This window comes from Macadamia integrifolia, unplaced genomic scaffold (assembly GCF_013358625.1).
Source record: "Macadamia integrifolia cultivar HAES 741 unplaced genomic scaffold, SCU_Mint_v3 scaffold263, whole genome shotgun sequence".
Taxonomy (NCBI): domain Eukaryota; kingdom Viridiplantae; phylum Streptophyta; class Magnoliopsida; order Proteales; family Proteaceae; genus Macadamia; species Macadamia integrifolia.
The window spans coordinates 383,547-410,046 of NW_024868844.1; the positions used below are offsets into that span (position 1 = coordinate 383,547).

General features: G+C 41.8%; 1 protein-coding gene across 1 annotated transcript in view; it reads left to right on the top strand.

Moving 5' to 3' along the window:
• The window catches only part of LOC122066914, a 179,474-nt gene that overhangs the window by 108,261 nt on the left and 44,713 nt on the right, over window positions 1-26,500 (top strand). The window contains exons 44-50 of the mRNA XM_042630743.1: window positions 1,946-2,719; window positions 2,826-2,899; window positions 2,992-3,343; window positions 3,437-3,535; window positions 3,621-3,776; window positions 4,423-4,604; window positions 4,753-5,274. Of these exons, the coding sequence (XP_042486677.1) occupies window positions 1,946-2,719; window positions 2,826-2,899; window positions 2,992-3,343; window positions 3,437-3,535; window positions 3,621-3,776; window positions 4,423-4,604; window positions 4,753-5,274 (2,159 nt within the window). The remainder of the gene's footprint in view (window positions 1-1,945; window positions 2,720-2,825; window positions 2,900-2,991; window positions 3,344-3,436; window positions 3,536-3,620; window positions 3,777-4,422; window positions 4,605-4,752; window positions 5,275-26,500) is intronic.

Below are 26,500 nucleotides of genomic sequence, written 5' to 3' on the forward strand. Positions count from 1 at the left end.
TTCACAATTTCCTTCTGGAGTCTAGAGTAGTAATGTATAAGAGCAGCTTCAGTAACATGAGGAAGAGGGGTGTAGTTTGTAATGGTAAAATTTTCCTACAGAACCTTCTATTAATAACCTGCAAATCATCTTGAATTTGAAGCTCTCCTGAACATATGACATAGGACAAAGCCCTACTACCTTCTTCAACAGGTCTGTTAGCCTATGAATTCTATGATGCTGGTCCCCAAAGTCACCTTCTTCTTAAAGAGCTTGTCTATTATTCTATTGACTGAATGAATCACCAAAATGGAACAACAATAGAAGCCAAAATATATCTAACTATGCTCAAGAGAACATGTTTAACTAAGTTGTCTACCACCATTAGGAATTAGATTAGCTACCAACTAAGTCTTGACTGAATCTTGCCAACAAGGAGTGCAATGTACTTGAATGTTGGGCTGCCCCTAAACATAGGATCAGCCAATTTTTTTTTTTTTTTTTTTTTTTGCAATGCCATCCTTGTGACACCTCCTTTTTTCTTGTTGTAAGGGTGGTGCATTTTTCAGTCTTGGTTGCTTGCTGATGTTTTTTCTTCCTTCACTGAGGACTTGTACCTATTCTTTCTGGGTTTGGGTCTCATGGTCCGGTGGTTCATCATTGTTGTGGTACATAATGTGGCTTTATATGCTTAATTTTTTTTGAAGAGGTTGCATTCAAAAGAACCGAAGAGAGCAACCTGTACACTCAGGTGCCTTATATACTTATTTGAACAGCTAGCAACCACACTGGAAAACAATAATTCAAGCCACAATATGCATTATGGAACTTATGCAAGGAATATACGAGAATGTAAGTATATGCAAAGACAATATCTAAAAAGCACAGAGCCCCGGGGGGTGGGGATTCACAAAGAAACGATACAATTGGTCAAGATACACAATGATGGTTATATCCATACTATGTTGCACTTCTCGACAAAAATAATCTCTTTCGCTATTCTGTGTGGTTATTCTTTTTTTTTTTTTTGGGGGGACAAGGTATCATGTCTAGACAACTTCAGCTTACCCTATTTTTGTGCCTTTAGTAGGCCTAGTATTTTAGCAATTGCATATGGCTTCTTATCTCTACATGTTCTAAAAAACAAGATTGTCCAAGTCTGATGGGACAAAATCTCATCCATTTCTCTTTTCAAGACTTGGATCACAATACAAATATCTATTTAGGGAAATGGTCAGGTATTGTGAAGGCTATACCTTTAAGTCTGTAAGACACTGGAGTTGGTTACTGTTGATGTATACATTTAGGTGAAATGGTAGCGAACATGATATCAGAACAGGGAGGTTGAATGTTCAACTCCGGGGAAGTGCGTCAGAAGAGTTTTCCCAACATTTCTTCTCCCTCGGTGCCACGTGAGCTCCACGAGCAAGGACCATGGGATATTGGCCTGCACATGTATGTTGATGTATACATTTACGTTGCCCTTCCCTAGCAGTTCGAGCTTTGAGGTGAAATGGTAGCAAACAGTTACGTGGCTCTTTACTTCACAATTGGTACTTTAGTAGTTAAATTGATATATGAGATAGCATTTGATAAATATTATAAATGAGACTGAAGTGGTTACCCATAGAAGCATACAAATGAGAGTTTTTCATGAACTATCTCTATATTTGATCATAGCACCGAATGATTTGATTGATTTCTTGATTAAATATGATTGATTTGTGTTTTCTAATTTCAAGACGTATTAGTTATGATTGGATCTGTATCGATACTTTACATGTGCAGTATTCCCTACTGAATCCATAATGTTCCTGCAGGAAACTGGTACCATTTGTATCAGTTGTAATCAGAGAGAGAGAGAGGACAGGAAAAAAAAATTCCTTACTCTCCAAAAAATGATTCCATACACTAATATTTTTTTATTATTAACTAGGTTGTCTCTAACTCTTCTTATGTTATACAGGAAATTTCTCAAGTTGATTTGCCATCAGGTTGGGAATGGGTTGATGATTGGCATGTTGATAATGCATCTGTGAACGCTGCTGATGGCTGGGTTTATGCTCCAGACCTTGAACACTTAAAGTGGCCCGAGTCATATAATCACTTAAAATTTGTTAACTATGCAAGGAAAAGGAGATGGATCAGGAATAGGAAACATATCTCAAATAATGTAAGGCAGCAAATATCAATCGGGTTATTGAAACCTGGAGATAGAATTCCTCTTCCTCTTTCAGGTGTGACACATCCTGGATTATACATCCTGCAGTTAAGATCATGGAATGTCAATGATCCCGATGAATACTCTTGGAGCGCAGTAGTTGATGGGAATGATCAGTCAGAGGCTTCTGGTCAACCTACGGGAATCTCAGAAATTTGTGTATCAACTCTTACTGAATCTGAGAAACTTTTGTGCTGCACCCGTTTAAATAACAGTTCTTCAAATTGTGCATCAGGGTTATGGTTCTCTTTGAGCATACAGGCCACAGAGATTGGGAAAGATATTCATTCAGAATCTATTCAGGATTGGAGTATTGTGATTAAATCCCCACTATCCATCATTAATTTTCTTCCCCTATCAGCAGAATTTTCTGTTCTTGAAAGGCAAGCCAGTGGTGAGTTCATTCGCTGCTCTCAAGGACTATTTCTTCCTGGAGAAACTGTAAAGATATACAACGCTGACCTGAGAAACCCTTTGTACTTTTCACTGCTTCCACAAAGAGGATGGCTGCCAGTGCATGTAAGCTCTAAAGTGAAATGTTTTCTCCCCAAAGAGGATGGATGTTCATGCATTATTTTTCAACGACGACGTTTCTTCTCACAGTTCTTTTCTTGTTTCATTTCAGGAATCTGTTATCATATCCCACCCCAGCAAGGTTCCATCCAAAACAATAAGTTTTAGAAGTTCATTTTCTGGAAGGTTTGCCATGAACAACGCATGTTGTGGAAATATCTTTCTTGTCTCTTTTTTCTTCTTTCACTGTCCATTTGTGAAATGCCCATGTTTTGCAGGATCGTTCATGTCATTCTTGAACAAGTCCCAAATAAAAAACAGCATATTGTGGCAAAGGTTGTTAGAGTCTATGCTCCCTACTGGATTGCAAGTGCCAGATGTCCTTCCCTTACATATAAGGTTGTCGATAGATCAGTTAAGAGGGAAAACAGGAATTTCTCTATCCCATTCCCTTCAAAAATGCAGAGAAATGAAGTAATCATTGAGGAGATCACCGAAGAGGAAATATTCGAAGGATATACCATTGATTCTGCACTAAACTTTAAATTTGTTGGCCTCTCTGTGTCTATAAGTCAATCAGGCAAAGAACAATTTGGACCTGTTAGAGACCTTTCTCCTCTTGGCGACCTGGTTAGTTTCATCCTGAATTCAACATCCTCCCATTTATTTCATCTGTAAAGAGGTCACCAGACTAAGAAGGTTCTTTATCCCCACCCCCCCCAGGAAGGCTCAATGGATCTCTCTGCTTATGATGCTGATGGTAATTGCATCCGGCTCTTTATATCCTCAAAACCATGCCCCTATCCATCAATTCCTACAAAGGTAATTACGGAACTTCATAACTCTTTGGGGGGGGGGGGCGGGCTTATCATGGAAATGATGTATTTGGAGCTTGTTTTCCTTTTAGGTAATGTCTGTCCGGCCATTCATGACATTCACAAACAGACTTGGCCAAAACATATTTATCAAGCTAAGTAGTGAAGATGAGCCCAAGATCTTACGTGCATCTGACTCAAGAGTCTCGTTTGTATATCGTGAAACAGGGGAAGCTGATAAATTTCAGGTATGTCAAAGTCTTACAATCCCTCATTGTACAAATTTAGTTTCATTATATCAAATTTATGTGTAATCACTGCCATTTTTATCTTCCATACTTCCCTTTCCATGCATGTTGAGTTTCTATTCAAGTCCAGTCCTTATCCTTTTAATGTATTATCTAATGATATCTGAAAAAAAAATAACATATGCCAAAATTATTGAAAATTGTATCAAGAAAAGTTATTGTCAAGTTTTATTTCCCTTTCTTCCTTTATAATAGAAATTCTATAAATGGGTAAATGTGAGAAAAAAATTTGAATTTACTCAGACTTTATTATGGTTCACTGAAAGAGGGTGGGTATGAAACTTAAAAATCTGTCTTATCATTAGCATTCATGAATTGTAGATGTTGGAAACCAATACAAGGAAAGCTATTTTGTTTGCACATGAAAAGAATAAGACAACAAAAGAATAAGACAACTGAACAGAGTTGAAACAATTGAGGATAAAAACCGGAAGAGAAAAATAAAAGAACATTGTATTTGTTATAGTGCCAAAATAGAGTCATTAGACTTGTGAGCTCTTTCAAATGTTGTAGTTAGTCATATAATTACAATATACGTTATGATTTTTACATCATTTTTTTTTTCCTTTGGTACAATGATTCTTAGATTCAACTGGAAGATACAGAGTGGTGTTACCCTGTTGAAATTGTGAAAGAGGACACCATCTGCGTGGTTTTGAGGAAACATAATGGTGCCCGGAGATTTGTGAGGACAGAAATTCGAGGCTATGAGGAGGGATCACGTTTTGTAGTTGTGTTCCGCGTAGGATCTACAAATGGTCCTATCAGGTATATTCTTTTGTATACATCTAGAAACTTCATACTGGCACTTTAAAATCACATTGCATTATGAAGTTTATGATTAGTTGATGAATGATCTGGTTTATATTTTATCATGTAAAAGATAAACAAATAAAACATCACTCTGCATTGACAGACTGGAGAACAGAATAGTGAGCAAGACAATCAGGATACGCCAATCTGGCTTAAATGATAATACCTGGATCCAGTTAGGACCTCTGTCAACTACAAATTTCTCTTGGGAAGATCCATATGGAGATAGACAAATTGATGCTGAGATCAAGGACGGCAGTAATATATCTGTCCAAAAGTTCAGCTTGGATAAGACGGGAGTATATGCTGCAGATGAGACAGCACCACGAGTACAGCTTCACATCGTCGAAATTGGTGTTATTAAGGTTGTGAGATTCATTGAAGACAGGTCATCAGATTCAAACTTGCAGGAACAAAACGAAGTCCTGGTATCTATTGGAAATTGGGGCATCTCTTCTATGCAAGGAGCCCAACAGATTGATACTGCTCCTATTGAGGTTATAATTGAGCTGGGTGTTGTTGGAATTTCTCTGATAGATCATAGACCACGAGAGCTTGCATACTTATACTTGGAGAGAGTTTTTGTTTCATATTCAACTGGTTATGATGGGGGTACTACCAGCAGGTAAGACTGCAATATTATATACTTAAAGCATATCGAATTTTCATTTTCTTTCTTTCATCTTCTGGGGATGAATATTAATGGCATGTTCTGATTTCATAGATCAGAATTTGTAGTCTAGCGCTGGACATCACTTCTTCAATATATTTATATACTGCACTTGGGAATTTAGATTTTGTAATGACATCACCTTCATGCTTTTTTAGGTTTCATTTTTATTTCTTGATGTGGCTATTTCTAGTATGTCTCCATTCTTGGTGATGGGTATTTTTTCATTGCAAGAAGGTATAACAATCTTTTACTCTGGTGTTTATGGGCCTGGTATAACACTATGCATTGGTGTTTCTAGATACAGAAAGAGGTTTTTATATACGAAAGTGAACTCAGGAAGAATAAGATTTTTAATTATTTGAGAAGGGAGAGATTGAAGAAAATGTTGAATTCAAATCCAAGTCACTGAAACTTTACAAAATGTATTTATAGCACAGCACAAGAAAGCAAACTGGTGGGGAGAAAATGATTTGTTCTCATCATTGGGTTGGTGGATTTAAATGAGTTGATTTTTGACTCCACCAGTTGCCAACAAGAACCTTAGTTGATAAAATATGAGGAATCTTGGAAATTGCAGAATAGCTTCAGGTTCAATAATAAACAATATAAAAGTCAAGAAACAATTTGATGGGGAACCTTAGGGAAGAAGGGAAGAATCAAAGGGAGGGGAGGAGATTCACACGACCAAGCATAACCACAACTTCACCCAAAAGAAGTAATTCATCATTCAATTCAATCTCCATGTCCATCAACTACACCCAATATATAGAAAATAAAGACATGAAATTAGAAACTCTACTAACATAGTATCTAGCCTAAACTAGGAAATAACCGTAAATGGAAACTAATGCAAAGGAAATAAATCCTTAGTCCTACTTCAAATCTGAAAAATAAAAGGCATGAAATAAAATACTAAATAACTACTAATTTTATTTCCAACCTTTGTTGGACCAAAACCCTGGGCTAGACCGGTTCTTCTGGGCTCTTGGCTTCCAAAGCCGGTCATGTTGGTCCAACCAGGTAAGAGAAGCCGTATTTGCATCACAGATCCTCTGACCTGGCAACATAAACAAATCAAGAATAAATAGCATTCCTAATATCTTACCAGTTGGAAAAACCACTGATGAAAAACAAAATCTGAATAGCTGCAGCAAATAACAAAGGTATTGGGAGTTATAGAGCTATTAACCTGCATCTGTTTGTTCAGGTCCTTGGAACCTTAATAGACTTGAGGAGCTCTCTTCTAATGCCTTAAGGTTTTGTGTTGGACCCTTCATAAAAGGTATGACTGGCACTACAGCTTACCAAGTATGCCCTTGGGCAATATTATATGGACGTCTATGCTCCTACTTCATCTGTAAACTTGAACAAAGTCTAATTCTAAAAGAATTAATTCTGAAACAATTAAGGACTCTTAAAGAACTGCTACTGTGACTTTTAACCCAAACTCTAACCAAAAGTAGATAAGCCTTTTACAGTTTAAATTTCCGAAATAAACAATAATTTTCTAAGGAATTACATGTTTACTAAGATAGTAAACTTATCAACAAAAGATAAATTCCTACGAACCTATTTTAATTTAGAGAAGAATATTAATACCTTTTGCTCTCCTCCCCCCCCCCTGCCCTCCCCCCATGGGGCACCCCCTCTGTGAGAGCTTCCCGTGAGTGTCCCATGAATCCCCCTTTCTCCTGGTGGCTGGCCTCCTGGGCTCTGTCCCTTCCCCTTCCAGGTTGTCACATCCTCTCTCTGCCCCTCCAATTGCCACTTCCCTCCCACTATCCTCAATCAAAGGGCATAGCGTGGAGTTCCCTCTTCAACCATACCTCCCCCTCCCTCAATGAAGGTCTTGCTCTCCATTTTAACCCCCCCCACCACCATAGGCAATATTAATGTTGCCCTCTACCTTGGGAGTCTGCTAGACAAAGAAGCATCTAAATAGCGTAATGCCTTGGTCAGACATTTCATCGGAAGTTGGCCATACTCAATATTGTGAAATTAAGATTTTCAAAGCAATAGAGACTAAATGGGGGTGTAGGTACATACCTCTTGGACAATGGGTTTTTCATTTTCAATTTCTCTGACGAAGAAGAATTTTTCGACCCATTGTCCTAACCCTAGTCTTCTCATCATTGGGGTTATGGATACATGCCTCATCCTTATCTCTCCATAATCTTAACCCCCTCCCCTTGTTACCCCGTCCAAGTCTTTCTATCACTCATGGGTCCACTAGGACCACTACTAACCCACCACCCCACTTAACTACTTGTGGGCTTCCCTCCATCCCATTAACTTCAAGCCTTATGCCTCCTTCCCTCCCCCCTTCACAAGAGCGATCATCACCTCTCATCCTCACCTGGACCAACCCATTACTCCATCCTCGGGTTTAGGTATGGACAATAGCTCTCCGCCCCTATCTCTTTCTTGACCCAACACTCAATCTCCACTACACCATTCCCCTTAGGTGACGTTAGTAATTCCTCAACAGCATTCTTGTTTTCCATTTGACCACACCACCCCTCTTCTTCGCCCTCCTCCACCCGACCACAGTACCCTTCTCCATTATCCTTCTCCTCCGCCCCATGGTTCCACTCACTTCCACCTCCATCCACTCTCACCAATGCCTCCATAAGAGTACCCCTTCCACTTCTTGGGTCTAGTCTTCTAGTCCTTACAAGATGTTGTTGCACCTCATATCCCTACCCAATGAACCAAGCTCTCATCCGAAACGTCCGAGGCCTCAATACCTTGGTCAGGCAAGTGGAAATCCGATCTCATCTTAGGTTCCTTCATGTTATCCATTGTTGCCTTATTGCAACCAAGGTTCAAGAGGCTAACTTTTCTCGTATAACCTCCCTCATTACGCCTCCTGATTTTTTTGTTTTATCTATGCCCATCATCCCAATGGTCGTAATTGGGTGCCTTAGAATCCTTCCAAAATTCAGATTCATGTCTTATCCTCCTCTTCCCAATTCCTCCATCTTAAAATGACACTCTTGGGAACAACCACTTTTTCTTCACTGTCATCTATGCTGCTAATAGTCACACTAAGCGTGCTCCGCTTTGTGAGGTGATCTCTAATCCATTGCTCTTCAAGTTGGTTCTCTCCCATGGGGGCCATGGGGGAGATTTAATTGATGTCCACTTTGGTCATGAAAAGAGGAGTGGAGACCCTATTGATGCTCCCTCACTCGAAGCTTTCAGTGATTGCCTTGATGGCATTAGTGTGAAAGATCTTAGATGGTCCAGTATGAAATTTTCTTGGCACAATAAAAGAAATAAAAGAAGTGGATACTCTTGCTTATAAATTGGATAGAATCCTAGTTAATGAAGCCTGATTATCCACCTTCCCTTCTTCCCACGCCAAATTTGATCCCCCCCCCCCCCCCCGGCATCTCTGGCCATAGCCCCATCTCCCTCCTTATCTAGCCATCCAACCACACTCTATACCATCAGGATCAAAGAAGTTGGACTCCCTTGTTAGTGTCAACCAATCAGCTTTTGCGAACGAAGGATTTCTGATAACATTATTCTTTGCAATTAGTTAAAGCTTTCTCGGGTCTCTGAACCAATCCTCAGAAATCTCAATTATTATTGGCCGGCCTCTTGATGCAAATAAGAGCTTCAAGAGAAGACTTCCTTCCCTCTGGGTCATCTTCTGGTTAAACATTTGGGTTTTCCTTGTAACACTGCAAGGTTGACTGCCCATCACTACACCCTCATCTTTGACCTCATGTGTAAGACTTAAGCTATGAAAGGTGAGCTCCTCTCTTATGTAGGCCATCTATAGCATATTAGATTTGTGCTCCATTCATCATATATCAACTGGTCGGGTATCTTTGGTCTTCCTTAATGCTCCATCAAGGAAATTGACTCTGTTAAATGTTCTTGCTCTGGAAAGGAAAGAAACTTCAAGATTCCCTTAGACCTCCACCCACTCAGTTGGGCAACCATTTGTCTTCCCAAGGCAAAGGGAGGTCTTGGATTGATAAAAATCAAAGAGGTCAATTCGACTGGCATTATCAAAATGATTTGGAAGCTTGCTGCCAATAAGAAAAGTGTTTGGATTGATTCAATCTATGTGGGGCTGCTTAGGATTGATTCTATTTGGACGGTCGCTCCTTGCCCATATGGCTCTTGGCTATGGAGAAAATTTCTTAATACTCGACCCTCAGCTCTTGGGGTTGCGACCTGCAAAATTGATTATGGATCTTCCACCAAGCTTTCACTAAACCATTGCATCCTCTGGGGGTCCTCCCCCTTGTTGGCTTCAAAGAAATCCTCAATGTGGGCCTCAACGACCACTCCATAGTAGCGGACATCATTTGCCAGGACGGTTGGGCTCACTCTTCCCCACTCTTTGCTGAAATTTACCCTTCCTTCCATCACTAGAAAGCCTTTTGGTTCTGGTGATATTGTTATTTGGATGCCCTCTTCCTCATACTTTTTCAATGCTAAGCCTGCTTGGGGACCTTGTCAAAACTCGGGGACCCATCTCCCTATGCAGAAAGCTTGTTTGGTTCAAGGGCTATATCCCTCGTCATAGCTTCTGCCATAATTCGAGGTCTCAGCGAGATCCACTAAAATATCTTTTTTGTCTTTGGAGAGTTGGGATCATAGGCCATACTGGAAAACTGTTAGAATATATGTATTAGGAGTACATTAGGAACTGTCTTATGTTAAGTTGTCCTTTTATGTAATTTCTCTCACACCTCCCTTAGGGAGGAATATGTAATTTCCTAAAGTATTATTTGAATCTAATATAGGTGTGGTGAGAAGAGAACTCACTCACATTTTCTCCCTTTTCTATTTCCCTCCTCTCAACGTCTCTCCTTCTTCTCCGTAGTCCCTACCTCTCTTCTCTTCATCTTCTTCCTCACTAACCCTAATATCCTAACTTCTAACTTGGTATCAGAGCTAAAGGGGTTTGAGAGTCGACCAAGGTTCCTCCTACTCATTCTTTGAGTTTCTATTGAACCCCTTTTTTACTTTCTAGGGTTCAATAGAGAGTATACTATGTAAAGAGATTCAAAAAGAAGACTTGATGGTGTTCTAGACGCAAGTTGAAGGTTCTTGGAGAGTGATTGAAGGTCTACAAGGGTTGTTTGAAGTCCACACAGAGGCTAGAAGCCATTCCCAGCCTTACCTCCAGCCTGGGAATCGACCTCTTTTTTCTCTCAAATTTCGGTTGAGCTTGTGGCTGGGCTGGATAGAGTTGCCCAAGGCCCTCCTTTGAGCTTGTAGGAGCACTCATTCTCCTCTAAGCTGTTAGGTATCATTTTTCAGTCGCTATGAATCCTTTTTTTGTCTATAATGGTAAGAACTATGTGATTTGGTTGCTTGTGATTGATGTACTTGGCTCTATCATGTTTGCTTATGCTGTTGGGATGAAGCTTCATGGTTAGAAGTGACTTTTATTGATGTTCTATCAAGATTTCATGCTCCATTAGCCTATTGGATTTTTTCTCTTTTGCGTTCTGAGAAGACAATATTTGGGACTTGTGTATCCCCTTTGGTTTGTATCTCCATTGGTGTTGTTTGAGGAGTGTTCTTACATTATGTCTGATCTCATGGAACCTTTAGAAGCTACCCCAGTTCGATTGTCTTTGACAATCCTAATACCCAGATTTCTCTTATGAAGTTGGATAGTACCAACTACTTGGATTGGTCACACTCTGACGCTGTCCGAGTAAAGGAAAGCTAGGATATATTACTAGGGCTATCAAAGCTCCCACTGTCGCAGACCCAGGTTACTAGAAATGGGAGCTACAAACTCTAGTGTTATGACTTGGCTACTCTTCTCCATGAAACCTGAGATAGGTTGGAGATTTATGAAACTGCCAAGGATGTTTGGGATAGTGTCTCTAGGACCTATGACAGGGCAGGCGACTCTGTGAAGGTCTACCAACTTCTGCAGCAGGCTCTTTCCATGAAGTAGGGGACTAAGTCCGTTTCTTACTACTATAATATTGTTATAGGACTCTGGGAGGAGTATGATTATTACCGACATCTTCATTTGACCAGTCCTAATGATAAGCAAAGGTCTATAGATCTCTTGAAAAAGAGCGTGTACTGATTCTTCTAGGTGGGTTGAATTCAGAATATAAGCAAATTCGGATACAAATTTTGGGTCGATCACCCCTACCTACACTTAATGAGGTGTGTAACTACCTCTTAAGTGAGGAAACGAGGAGATGTGCTATGGATTCTACACCTTCACTTGAGCGCTCTGCCCTTTCCTCCACTAACAGAGAATGGCGTGGAGGTGGCCGAGGTCAAGGGCCTTCCCGTGGAGATGACAGGGATAGACGACAATATAATCATTATGGGAAACCTGGCCACACTCAAGAGAGAGGTGTTAGGTCCTTCATAGCCGCCCTAGTACATGTGGTGGATCTATTGGCACACATGGTGGCCGCAGAGGAGGGGCTATAACCTATGCTACTATGACAGAGATTGATACTAGAGGCACTGCATAGACAAATACCAGCTCCTCTAGGGATGATATTGTAGTGCTTCGCCGGTTCATATCTCAGCTTGATAGCCCATCTACCTCACAGGATGCCTCAGATTCTGCTATGCATGTCACAACCTTGGCACCTTCCACAGCTCCGTCGTGGGTCATCGACTCTTGTGCCACTGACCACATGACTGGTACGTCCCATTACTATGACTCCTACTCCATTTGCTCTGGTAAGGATAAGGTCCGAGTTGCTGATGGTACTTTCTCCTCTATCTCTGGTAAAAGTGGTATTCCCATTACCTCTTCCATATCACTTGGTTTTGTTCTTCATGTCCCTAACCTTACCTTGAACCTGTTGTCTGTGAGCACTTTAACTAAAACTTTAAATTGTTGCATCACATTTTTTCCTTCTCATTGCTTTTTTTAGGATTTAGGGACGATGAGGATTATTGGCAGTGGACATGAGGAGGGCGGCCTATACCGTCTTGAGCCGCAATTACCTTTTTTGCCTACACCACAGTCCTATGCATGTGGCCTTAGTGATGATAGTTCTATAGACTCTGTGATGCTTTGGCATCAGCGTTTGGGACATCCATCTTTTGTTGTTATGAGGAAACTATTACCTCATTTGTTTGCATCTTTTTCTTCTACTCATGTATTTTATTATCAACCATGTACTTTTGCTAAACATTATCATTCATCTTATCCCTATCATGGTAATAGATCTGTTGTTCCTTTTCATATTGTGCACATTGATGTGGGGACCTTTTCCCACTACCTCCCTGTTTGGGCATCATTATTTTGTTCCGTTTGTGGATGATTTTTCTCGTTGTACTTGGACCATTCTTATGAAGCATAAGAGTGATGTTTATGATGCCTTCAAAAACTTCTATCAAATGGTCTATACCCAATTTGGAACCAGGATCAAAGTTGTCCGGTCTAATAAAGGGGGGAGTACATGTGACCATCTACAAGACTTTTTTACTGACAATGGTATTATCCATCAACTTGCTTGTATTGATGCACCCCAACAAAATGGGGTAGCTGAGAGGAAAAATTGTCATTTGTTAGAAGTTGGTAGAAGTCTTTTATTTAGTATGTATGTTCCTAAAACCTTTTGGTCTGAAGCTGTTCTTGCTGCGGCTTTCCTCATCAATCGCATGCCTATCAAAATTCTTGGGTCTCAAAACCCAATTGCACTCTTATCTCAGTCTATTGCTTTCACTCTTCCTCCTAAGGTGTTTGGTTGTGTTTGTTATATGCATGTTAACAAATCCTCCCGCACCAAAATTGATCCCAATGCTCTAAAATGTCTCTTCCTTGGGTATTCTTCCACCACCAAAGGCTACAAGTGTTTTTTTTTTGGGTGAATAATTTAATTCAAAACCAAAGAAGAAAAGATATACAAGCCCCAAGAAACGGGAGGGGGAAGAAGAAAGAAGACAAAAAGGATCTCAAAGGGGATCTAGAGTCCTGATCACAGAGCTAGGAAGCTCCCAGGAAGCTACAATATGATCATATCTAGGGGATGGGGAACAAACAGAGGAGACTTTTAAGATCTTAGCTTTAACATCAAAATATATGGAGCTCCAAATCTTTTCAAGAGGCCGAGAGTTGGAGGTCCATTTTCTATGATTTCTCTCCATCCAAATCTGACTGATGGTTGTAGAGAAGGCTAGCTTGCCCAGAAAGTCGCAGATGGTCTTCCCATGGAATGTCATGTACTCATGTCCATCCAAATCCATTCCCTGTGGAGGGGGAGAATTCTTCTCGAAGAGGGCCAGCATTTGGAGAGGATTAGACTCCAAATGGAATGAGAGACAGGGCAAGCAAAGAAGAGGTGCTCTATGTCTTCCGGCTCCAAACCACAAAGGTAGCAAAGCGGGGAGGCAGGGATACCTCTATGGATGAGGAAGGTCTGAGTGAGAAGGCACTTTGTGAATACTCTCCACGCTGTAAAGCTTTGCCTGGGAATATGATGCTTGAACCAGATAAGGTTGTGCCAAGGGGAGAAAGGAGCTTCGAGATCGAATGTAGTCCCAAGCAGCCTTAGCAACAAAGATTCCGGATGGGGAAGGAGTCCACAAAAGAGTGTCATATCTCGAGTGGCCCAGAGAGGGGATCCTAGACTAAGCATTCCAAACATCTTCCAACTGAGGGGAGGACCTGATAGGGGGGGACCAAGCTCCAGATGATATTATGTCAACAACCTTAGCAAGTCTTGGAAGACCCGAACTATAGATGCTCCTAGCACTAAGAACATGCGCAAGGGTCCCCATTGGGAGCCAAGGATCAAGCCATAGGTAGGTGGAGGAGCCATCATCTATCCGAGAGGAAATAGCTCTAGAGGCCAAGGATCGAAAAGAGATCATCTTTCGTCATACCCAAGAAGCATCTGAGGGAGGGTGCCCCGTCCAAAAGGAGTCATTCTTCAGCATATTAGAGTAGAGCCAGTCGACCCAGATGCTTTTCTTTTTAGAGACCACTTTCCATATCAACTTTAGAGTACCCACACAGTTGACATCTTTGATACGCCTCAAACCCAAACCCCCTTCCTTTTTGGGAAGACATATCGCAGCCCAGCTTAGGGGCCTGAGGAATCTGGAAGTTCCACATCCTTTCCAAAGAAAGGCAGCAAAGATGGTTTCAAGTTTTGTAGTAATGGATTTACGCAACCCATAGATACCAGACCAGTATATGTGGGAGGCTTGAAGAACAGATCTGATGAGCTCTAGCCGCCCAGCAAAGGAAAGAAGCTTGCCTTTCCATAATTGAAGCCTCTTTCTGATGAGATCTAACATGGGAGAACAATGGTGAGCTGAGAGCCTTGCTGGAATTAGAGGCAACCCCAAATATCTGACTGGAAGAGACCCCAGATCGAAACCAGTTTTCTCAAGGAAGAGGACCTTTGAAGCATCCGAAATTCCCGAGAGAAATATGAGAGATTTCCGTGGGTTGATGCAAAGACCAGACATCGAAGCAAAGAGATTGAGGCAGAGCATAATAGAATCAATAGAGGGGCCATCCGCTTTGGAGAAGATCATCAAATCATCGGCAAAAGCTAGGTGGGTGAGCCTCAAAGCTTTGTATTTATTGATGGGGGCAATAAGATTTCGGTCAGTGGCAGCTTGCAAACTAGGGGATAGAACCTCCATAGCAAGGCAAAATAAATGAGGCGAGAGAGGGCATCCCTGCCTAATTCCAGCAGAGGGGGAGAAGTTACCAGCCGAGGTTCCATTGATCAAGACCAAGAATCTTGGGGAGGCAATGCAATGAAAGATCCAATTTGTGAAGGTGGGGGGGAAGCCCATCTTACTGAGGACAGAAATGATGAAGTCCCATCTGAGAGAGTCGAAAGCCTTATGGATATCAATCTTCATGAGAGCAGCTGGGGGAAGGCCCTTCCTGTCAAAGCCTCTAACAATCTCATGACACAGCAGAATGTTATCACCAATACTTATTCTCGGGATGAAAGCTGATTGGTTGTCGCTGACAAGGGTATCAATCACTTTCTTGATCCTATTAGCAAGGATTTTGACAATGAATTTGTACATGAGATTGCATAGAGAGATTGGCCTAAAATTAGCCATTGTGTTGGCACCTTAATGCTTGGGAATGAGGCAAAGAAAGGTGTGACTGATGCTCTTGATTTGGCTTGGGTTGACGAAGAAGCTTTTGACTGCCTTTACCAGATCCTCTTTGATGATGTCCCAAGCAACTTTGAAGAAACCCATACTAAATCCATCCGGGCCAGGGGCTTTATTAGCTTTGTGGGAGAGGATAGCAGAAGATATCTCTTCATCCGAGGGGATTGACCAAAGCATATGGGCCATGTTGGTAGGGACAAATTTGTTCAGGTGACCTTGAATGGGGGGAGCCGGAGGTAGAGGAGGATTGAACAAATGCTTGAAATGGTTCACAGCCAACTCTTTTATTTCATCCACTAAGGTGACTTGAGATCCATCAGGGGAAGTAAGCTTGGTGATGGAGTTGTTGTTTCTAGCCTTTATGGTACGATGAAAGTACGAAGAGTTTGAGTCTCCAAGCTCTAACCAAGTAATTTTGGACTTTTGCCTTAAGAAGCTCTCTTCCTAAGATAAGAGGGCAAGGAGCTTTGAAGATTCCAATTTTTCATCCATAGCTCGAGAGGGATTCAAGTAGTCTGCCTAAAGTTGGACCTGAATGGAGGAGAGACTATTCCTGTAATCAGACACAAGAGAAGAGATGTTCCCAAAGGTGTTAGTATTCCAAAGCTTAAGGTCCTTTTTGACATTTCTAAGCTTCCCGGCCAAAGCAATGAGGGGGGAGGAGTGAGCTTGGACCGATTTAAGCCAAGCGGTTTGGACAATTGACATGGCAAAAAATTTAAAAGGCTTAGGGCCAAAGGAGGTGTAGGGGTGGATAAGGAAAGAAATGGGACTATGGTCAGAAGCAAATGGGGGCTCAAAAGTGGCATGGGAGGAGGGAAAAGAGGAGAGCCAAGCTTCATTAACAAGCAACCTGTCTAGCTTACAAGCAATTCTGGAGGGGCCAGTTCTTTTGTTGTTCCAGGTGAATTTAATACCAAACCAGCGAAGGTCATCAACACCAATATCCCCGAGGCATTCATTAAAAGTGTCAGTGGAAGGAGTTAGATGCCCACCACCTTGCTTTTCATGGGAGAAGCGGACCACGTTGAAGTCCCCGCCTATGTCCCAGGGGCGGGACCTAACCTGAGAGGCCAAATTGTGAAGATCATTCCAAAGGGCATCTATGTCATGAAGGCGGTTGGAGGCATAAACAGCAGAGAACAAGAGGGAGAAACTATTGGAAAGGTTTGAAATAGAGAAGTACATGTATTGGGAGGAAGCAGAGATAAGGGAAATGGAGACTTTAGATGGGTCCCAAAGGAGGCAAATGCGACCATTAGGATGGAGGGGATGATTTGAGATGTGAGACCAGCCAATGGCAATGGAAGATATTGCACGAGAGACTGAGAGCTATTTAAGATGAGTCTCTAACAGACAACAGAAGGAAGGTTGGATTTCCTTGATGAGGAGACGGGCGGCAGCTTGCTTCGCAGGGGAATGTGCTTTCTGAGGAGACTGCATGAACTGACTGAGGACTCCAACAACATAGGAGATGTCAGGACGTGTTACAGAAAGATAAATCAGCTTGCCAATCAAACTCCTATATTGATGCACATCCTGAAGAGGTTCGCCGTCATTAACACCAAACTTTTGGGGAGGATCCATAGGGATATCAACAAGTTTGGATGCAAGCATGCCAGTATCAGATAAAAGGTCCAACACATATTTCTTTTGAGATAGATTGATCCCTTTCTTACATCGGATCACCTCATTCCCAAGAAAATAGTGAAGTTAGCCCATGTCCTTGGTCTGAAAGTGTTGTTGTAGATAAGCCTTTTGATGTAGATGCACATTATGGAAGGAAATATAAGAGGAAGAAGGGACTAGCCTTAGTCCACCTGAGTGGCTAGGGTCCAGCCAAGAAGCCAGCCGAACCCCTACTTGGTCCACCTAAGTGGCTAAGTATAAATAAGGGCCAATTGGGCCCATCGGCTAGGGGAATAATTGGTAGTTGTTTTAATTAATTAGTGAGCCATTGGGCCTATTGAGTTGAGTAAGTGGTATGTCGAGTCCATATTGTCTTAGGACTATTTGTTTTCCACATAGGTTTATTATTCCTAGTCCAATTTTGAATTCTTAGTTGTAGTATGAGTGTTTAGTCCTATTGGGAAACTAGCTCCTAGTTAAAGTAGGAGTGTCTAGTCCTATTGGGAAACTAGCTCCTAGTAGTAGTTTGATTGCTATTCTTCCCTCTATAAATAGAGGAGCCTATGTACTCATAATTTCATATTTGAATAAAGAATAATTGCAGTCAATTGCTTACAACAGCCGGGATAACTGTGGGTGAGAAGCCTGGGCCAAGACAGCCGCTCCTCCCCCACTTTTCCCTTTGTTTCTTCTTGTCTAAAGCTTTCTATTTTATCCTAAAGTTATTGCTGTTGAAGTATACAACTGTTGTGAGTATAAAGAAGTTCAGATCTGTCCAAGTTACAAACCAGAATTGATTCTCTCTCCTGAAGCATGCGATTATTTCTCCTAGGTCAGAAAATCAAGAAAGTTTGTAACTTCACAACCAGCCCTCAGAATTTTCTCAACTTTGGGGGTTTTTGTACCCTCCCTAGGGACTATCTATGCCCAAGAGTGCAACTCAATCGGACTCCTATAGACCTGGCCGCACCTCTCTCTCTTCAGCTTTATAGTAGGTCTTTTTCTTTCCTATCGGGTTGGGTTTTGGGCTAGTTTTGCTCCTGCATTGGTATTGTATCCTTGGGGGTTTATTTGATGGTCTTATTTCTTTGTTTCCTGCTCTTATTTGTATTGTTTGGGGTTATGAACTGTTGGGGTAGTTTCTTATAATCTACTCCTGCATTAAGTGGTATCAGAGTTATGGCTCTGACAGAAGAACCCCAACCCACCCTTTAAGATGTGATCCAAGCCTTGTCTACGAGGTTGGATGGACATGACCAACAGTTGGCTGACCTAAATGAGAGTATTGTTGCCCACTCTAACACCCAACCAACTATTGCCCAAACTAATGTTGAACCTATTGTTAATTGCATTGGTAATGTTCCCAGAAGAGTCACTATGCAACCTAGAAGGAATGTCCCAGCTCAGAATGATGAGTATGATGAGTATGACAATCAGCTTTATCAGCCTGACGATACTTATAAGGTCAAGTTAGAATTGAAAGAGTACAATGGGAGGCACGATCCCCTCTACTACCAGGATTGGGTAACTTCCTTTGATGACTACTTCCGGTGGTACCGTATGCCTGAAGAAAGGAATCCTATTCCTCGTTTGGATGATATGCTTGACATGCTGACAGGAGCCTCCATCTTTTCAAAGATTGATCTACGGAGTGGCTACCATCAAATTCGAATCCGTCTAGGGGATGAATGGAAAACAACCTTCAAAAGAAAAGAAGACCTGTATGAGTGGAAGGTTATGCCTTTTGGCCTCACCAATGCACCTAGCACTTTCATGAGGGTGATGACACATGTACTACAACCCTTCATTGGCAAATTTCTCGTAGAGTACTTTGATGACATAGTAATATACAGCAAAGCACAAAATGAATACTTAGAGCATCTGAGACTTGTCATGAGTACTACGGGCAAAAAAGTTGTACATCAACTTGAAGAAATGTTCCTTTATGCTACCCAAGGTCATCTTCCTTGGTTTTATTATGTCTTCACAAGGCATAGAAGGTGATCCAAATTAGGTAAAAAGTGTCGTTGATTGGCATATTCCAAAGACCTTGACCGAGGTTCGTAGATTTCACGGTCTTGCTTCATTTTACCAACGATTCATTCGGAATTTCAGCGCCATTGTAGCCCCAATTACAGAATGCACAAAAGGGGGAAAAGTCCCATTTCAATGGACTCCGGCAGCCACTAAAGCTTTCAACTTGATCAAACAAAAGATGACAGAAGCACCAATGCTTAGACTACCCAATTTTGATCTTATGTTTGAAGTGGCTACTGATGCATCCCATGTTGGGATAGGAGGAGTGCTTATGCAAGAGGGCCATCCGATTGCCTTCTATAGTGAAAAGCTGAATGATGCAAAAAGAAGGTATTCTACCTATAATTTAGAACTCTATGTCGTTCAAATCCTCAAGCATTGGAGGCATTACTTAATTGGCAAAGAGTTCGTGCTCTATTCGGATCATGAAGCACTCAAATACTTGCACTCAGAAAAAACCATTAGTGATCGACATGCTAAATGGATCTCATACTTGCAAGGATACATATTTGCTCTCAAGTACAAAGCTAGGAAGGAGAATCAAGTGGCTGATGCACTTAGTCGAAAGGTGATGATGATGAACACCTTCACAGTACAAAGTGCAGGAGTGGAACACATCAAAGAGGAGTACATTAGTGATGCTGATTTTTCAGAAGTATTCAACAACCTATAAGGAGGACGGGATGAAAAATTTGCTATATATGATGGGTATCTTTTCAATGGCACTCGCCTCTGCATCCCAAACACCTCTTTAAGACATCACTTGATTCAGGAGGAATGGGTGGACACTTTGGCAAGGACAAAACATACTCCATGATGAAAGACTTTTACTTTTGGCCTCAACTCTTAAAGGATGTGCAACATGTGATATAGAGATGCCACACTTGTCAACTTGCCAAAGGAGAAAAGAAGAATATAGGATTGTACACACCGCTACCCGTTCCACACGCACCTTGGCAAGACATAAGCATGTAGTTTGTCCTAGGCTTACCACCTACACAAGAAAGGTATGATTCCATATTTGTGGTAATAGATCGTTTCTCCAAGATGGCACACTTTATCCTATGCAAGAAGACTCTTGATGCAAGTCACTTGGCCAAACTCTTTTTCAAAGAGATAGTGTGCATACATGGTCTACCATAGACAATTGTTTCAGATAGGGATGTCAAGTTCATGAGCTACTTCTGGAAGACCCTATGGCTGAAAAGAAATACTAAACTCAAGTTTTCCACTACATTCCATCCTCAGACAGACGGACAGAAAAAGTGGTGAACAAAAGTCTTAGCAACTTACTTCAATGCCTAGTCCAAGACTATGAAAAGACATGGCCATCTATACTGGACATTGCTGAATTCGCCTATAATAGTTTCATCGACCGCACCACAGGTCGTACACCATTTAAGATTGTCCTTGCACTGCAGCCTCAACGACCGGTTGACTCGGTACCTTTGCCACCTTAGGCCTGTATTAGTGTGGAAGCCGATGAGTTCCTTAGACACATCACGGAGGTACATGCTGATGTTTGTTGTCGCATCGCTGTTAGCAATGACGGATACCAAGCAATTGCCAATCGACATCGTCGCTACGTGGAATTTCAGCCTGGTGATATGGTAATGGTTCGAATTCCACCTAAGAGGTTTCCTCCTGGTACAATGCACAGGCTCCATCCTCGGAACATGGGTCCCTACAAGGTCTTGAAGCGCATTGGTACTAATGCTTGCATGCTAGAGCTACCTCCTACTCTGAAGATCAACAATGTCTTCAATGTAGCTGATCTGACGATATATTTGGGACACCATTCTGATGACGGTGACACTGAACACATCCTCAAACTTCCTCAATTTGCAAACCCTAAAGATGATGTCATCGAAGATGTTCTCGACAACAAGTTCACCACAGTTCGTGGGGGCAAAGGGTACTGCTCCTTCCTCATCAAATGGAAAGGTCAACCACGAGAGAATTGTACTTGGATCTATGCCGATGACTTTCAACGCCTTGACACGGACCTCTATGAGCACTACGTGTCCCTTACCCATTCATCGGAGTTGAATGATTCTAAGAAAGGGGGAGCTGATGTAGATGCACATTATGGATGGAAATATGAGAGGAAGAAGGGTCCAGCCTTAGTCCACCTGAGTGGCTAAGGTCTAGCTAAGAAGCCAGCTGAACCCTTACTTGGTCCACCTGAGAGGCTAAGTACAAATAAGGGCCAATTGGGCCCATCGGCCAGGGGAATAATTAGTAGTTGTTTTTAATTAATTAGTGAGCCATTGGGTCCGTCGGGTTGAGTAAGTGGTATGTCGAGTCCATATTGTCTTAGGACCCTTCCCACAGGTTTATTATTCCTAGTCCAATTTTGAATTCTTAGTTGTAGTATGAGTGTCTAGTCCTATTGGGAAACTAGCTCCTAGTTAAAGTAGGAGTGTCTAGTCCTATTGGGAAACTAGCTCCTAGTAGTAGTTTGATTGCTATTCTGCCCTCTATAAATAGAGGAGCCTATGTACTCATAATTTCATATTTGAATAAAGAATAATTGCAGTCAATTGCTTAGAATAGCCGGGATAGCTGTGGGTGAGAAGCCTGGGCCGAGACAGCCGCTCCTCCCCGACTTTTCCCTTTGTTTCTTCTTGTTTAAAGCTTTCTATTTTATCCTAAAGTTACTGTTGTTGAAGTATACGACTGTTGTGAGTATTCAGAAGTTTAGATCTGTCCAAGTTACAAACCAGAATTGATTCTCTCTCCTGAAGCCTGAGATTATTTCTTGTAGGTCAGAAAATCAAGAAAGCTTGTAATTTCACAACTAGCCGTTAGAATCCTCTCAACTTTGGGGGTTTTTGTACCCTCCCTAGGGACTATCTATGCCCAAGAGTGTAGCTCAATCGGACTCCTACGGACCTAGCCGCACCTATCTCTCTTCAGCTCTATAACAGGTCTTTCTCTGTCCTATCGGGTTGGGTTTTGGGATGGTTTTGCTCCTGCATTGGTATTGTATCCTTGGGGGTTTATTTGATGGTCTTATTTCGTTGTTTCCTGTTCCTATTTGCATCATTTGGGGTTATAAACTACTGGGGTAGTTTCTTGTAATCTACTCCTGCATTACCCTTATATCAGAAATTCCTGCCTCATCATTACCAGTAAGATAGAATGATCAAAATAACATTGAGAAATACCACAAGTGACTATGGTAGCAATGAACTTGTCAAACCATGTTTGAGGGGATGTTTAAGTCCATCGATAGCCTTGTGTAAGCGACACACACGACCTTTATTCTCCCCCTGAGCAACATAACCTGGAGGTTGCTCCATGTACACCTCTTCCTGTAGGTCACCATACAAGAAGGCATTCTTGATGTCCAATTGAAACAAGGGCCAATCAAAGTTGGCAGCAAGAGAAATAAGTAGACGAACAAAGTTCAACTTACCAACCGGGGAGAAGGTCTCAAAATAATCAAGTCCATATGTCTGAGTATACCCCTCGGTAACCAAACGAGCTTTCAACCGCTCAATAGGGCCATCAGAGTAATACTTAACAGTGTACACCCAGCGACACTTCACCAAATCCTTACCAGGAGGTAAATCTACCAGACTTCAGGTACCACAACTCAAGAGAGCATCCATTTCTACATCCATGGCAGCTTTCCATCCAGGAATAGTTAGGGCATCATTATGGGTGCTGGGAGTGGGGTTAGTAGAAGGTGACAAGGCAAGACTATGGATGGGAGAGGGAAGATGAGACAAGGAAACAAAGTTATCAATAGGATACACAATCATAGATTTTTTAGTGCAAGAACGTTTACCTTTCCTTTGAGCAATTGGTAAGTCATCAACTGGAGAAGGAGGAGCTTCACCAGAGAAAGGCGGCAGTGGAGGAAGTGAATCATCTAGAGTATTGGTTTCTCCGCTCGGCTATCGAACCTTCTTCTTACGCTGATAAACCTGTAGAGGAGGTGAGTCACTGGCACTAGGCACATCAGGGAAGGGTATGAGAGATGGAATGGGTGGAGGAGATGGAGAAGTCCACTCCATACCAAACTGTGACACCTAAGGAGAAAAGAATGATGTGCCTTCTTTGAAGGTCACATCGTCGGCACTAACAAAGTTCCTATGAGTAATAGGGTCATAGCACTATACCCTTTCTGAGTACGTGAATAACCCAAAAAAATGCACATAGTAGACCTAGGAGACAATTTATTTACTTGCACATGCAAATTATGGACAAAACACACACAACCAAAGTCTCGGGGAGGAACAGAAAAACTTAGCAATGTAGGGAACATAATGGAAAAAGGGGACCTATCTGAAAGCGCTGAAGATGGCATGCGATTAATCAAGTGACATGCAGTTAAAACCCCATCACACAAAAAATGCTTAGGAACTTGCATATGAATCATAATAGCATGGGCTACCTCGAGTAGATGCCAGTTCTTGCGCTCTGCTACCCCATTTTGCTGTGGGGTATAGGCACAACTAGTTTAGTGTATCATCCCACGGTTGGCACAAAAATCAGAAATATCATTTTGAGCATATTCTAAAGCATTATCAAAACGAAAAATCTTAATTAAAATGCCAAACTGAGTTTTTATTTCATTATAGAATATGATCATCTAGAATTCCCCTCTCTAGAAGCTTGCAAACTACCACTGATCATCATCTTATTGCTGCCATACCTAAATGCAAAGCCATCAAGCTTACCCACCTTACTTTTGTAGATGACTTGATGATCTTCTCCAAAGCTGATCCTACTTCTCTTGGCTCCATCCTGAGGTGTTTGAATCAATTTGCAAATATGTCTGGCCTCCGCATCAATCCTACAAAGTCTCTCATCTTCTTGGCTGGAATCTCTGACTCCTCCAAAGCTTCTCTCCTTGAGCAAATGGGTTTCACCATTGGTCAAATACCATGGGTTGCCTCTTATCCCTGCCAGGCTTTCCGCTCATCATTGTACCCCTATGGTTGACCTCATCAGAAAGAGGCTCCAACTTTGGAAAGGAAGCTCTTATCCTTTGCTGGCCTCCTCGAGCTCATCAAATCTTTTCTTCAAGCTTTGTATATTTATTGGTTGGGTATCTATGGTCTGCCGAAGTCCACAATTGCCAAGCTTGAGTCCATATTTGCCTCTTTCCTTCGGAAAGGAAGTGATTGCTCCAGATTTCTTCGGCCTATCAGCTGGGCTGTTGTTTGCCTTCCTAAGAAGGAAAGGGGATTAGGCTTGAGAAGAATCAAAGATGTAAACCTAGCCGAGATCATCAAGTTGGTCTGGAATATTGTCACTAAGAAGGAAAGTATATGGGTTGAATGGGTTTACTCCAACCTTCTTTGGTCAGATTCTTATTGGACAGTGCCCCTCCCCTCAAATGCCTCATGGGCGTGGTGTAAAATCATCTCAATTCACCCCACTATCTCTGCAACTTTTTCCTTTCAGATATGTGATGGAACCAATACCCATCTCTGGCTGAACCCTTGGCACCCAAAAGGCATTCTATGCCATGCGACTAGTGCCAGAAGCATATACAGCTCCAGCCTATCCAAGTATGCTCTTGTTGCAGACATCTTATCCTCTGGTAACTGGACTCCCCCGGCCTAATCCTCCCCCCAGCTTGCAAATATTTGGGCTTCTCTTCAAGCCTCTTCTCTTCCAAGGCTGCTTGGGAATTTGTTAGAAATCATTGGCCCCCCCTCCCCTTGGCATAAGTTCATCTGGTTCAAACACCACATCCGTGTTAGAGCTTCACAACTTGGAGAGCATTCACTAATTCTTTGCCTACAAAGTCCTTCCTTATTCAGAGAGGCATTCTGGTGGACCCCATGTGCAGTCTCTATGGTAATGAACTAGAAACTATTGAGCACCTCTTTTTTGCTTGCGTCGTCTTCTCCCTTTCCATAGGGAGTGGATTTGGATGGATATGACATTTCAGGGAAAGTCTGCTTGTGATACTGTGGGAAAGCTCGCCCTCTGTGCAACCATTAACCAGATCTGGATGGAAAGAAACCACACGAAATGGACCTCCAATTCCCGCCCTAATGAAAAGATTTGGAGCTCCATCTCCTTTGATGTCAGAGCTAAGATGGCTAAGATATCTTTTACTTGTAATCCCTCCCTTAGAAATTGTCATATCGTAAATTCCTAGGAGCTCTCTAGTTCTATCATCAGGAACAACCCTCCTCTTTGAGTCTGGGTTTTTCTCTTTTCCTCTCCCATTCTTTGGGGCTGTAATTTCTCTCTCCTTGGTAATGAATTTTTTATACACCCAAAAAAATGATCTATCTATGCCCAAATATTATGCTGAACTTTGCACTCTGTGGTGTGAGCTTGATCACTTTACAGACTATTACCCTTCAAGTGTTGAGGACATCGCTCCCTATACAAAGCATGTGGACAAAATCAGTGTGTATGATTTCTGGGCTAATTTGAACATTGAGTATGATCCGATTTGTGTCCAGGTACTGAGCAAATCTCCCTTCCTTACTCTGGAACAGTCCTTTGCCCTGGTTCATACTGAGTAGTGTCGTCGTAACTCTATGCTTCATCCTCCCATTGCTGAAAAATCAGCCATACAGACCGGTTCAACTTCTAAGGGAACAACCCATACTAGTGACACTACCAAAGATGTGGTAAAATGTAAACACTACAACAAACCATACCATTCCAAAGCAACATGTTGGAAGCTTCATGGGAAACCACTGATTTAGAAGCTAAGCGTGCTCGTGGTAAATCCAAGAACAAGGGCTGACCAGGTTGAAACTTTAGACAAACCATCTACAACTAATACTGGTCTCTCCTAGGAAGAACTCCAGGCTTTCAAGCGCATGCTCAAGGCTTCCATTTTATCAGCTTCTGCCAATTCACTCCCTTCAAGTTCCAACTTTGCCCATTTAGGTATCTTGTTTGGCTGTCACTGTGCATCGGTAATCTCTAGTCCTTGGATCATTGACTCCGATGCCACTGATCATATGATTGGTTCTTCCAACCTTTTTAACCAGTATTTACCCACCTCAAGCAAAGAGAAAGTTTGGGTCGCAGATGCTACCCCATCTTCTGTCTCTGGAAAGGGTTTCATTCAGTGTTCTTCTCTCACATTAAATTCAGTTTTACAGATCCCAAGTTTTACTTCTAACCTGCTATCTAGTAGTAGCCTTATTAGGAACTTAAATTGTAAAGTAACATTTTTTTCCTTGCCACTGCATTTTTCAGGATCTGATAACGGGGAAGGCGATTGGATATGGTAAGGTGTAGAGTAGTCTCTATTTGCTTGATGATGGTTGTCTTCCTATAGATGTGGTTTCTATTACTCCTCATCAGCAACACTCTGTTTCCTCTGATATGCAACAATGGCTTTGTCGTTTAGGATACCCTCCACTTGGGACATTATTATATATATATATATATATTTTTTTTTTTTTTT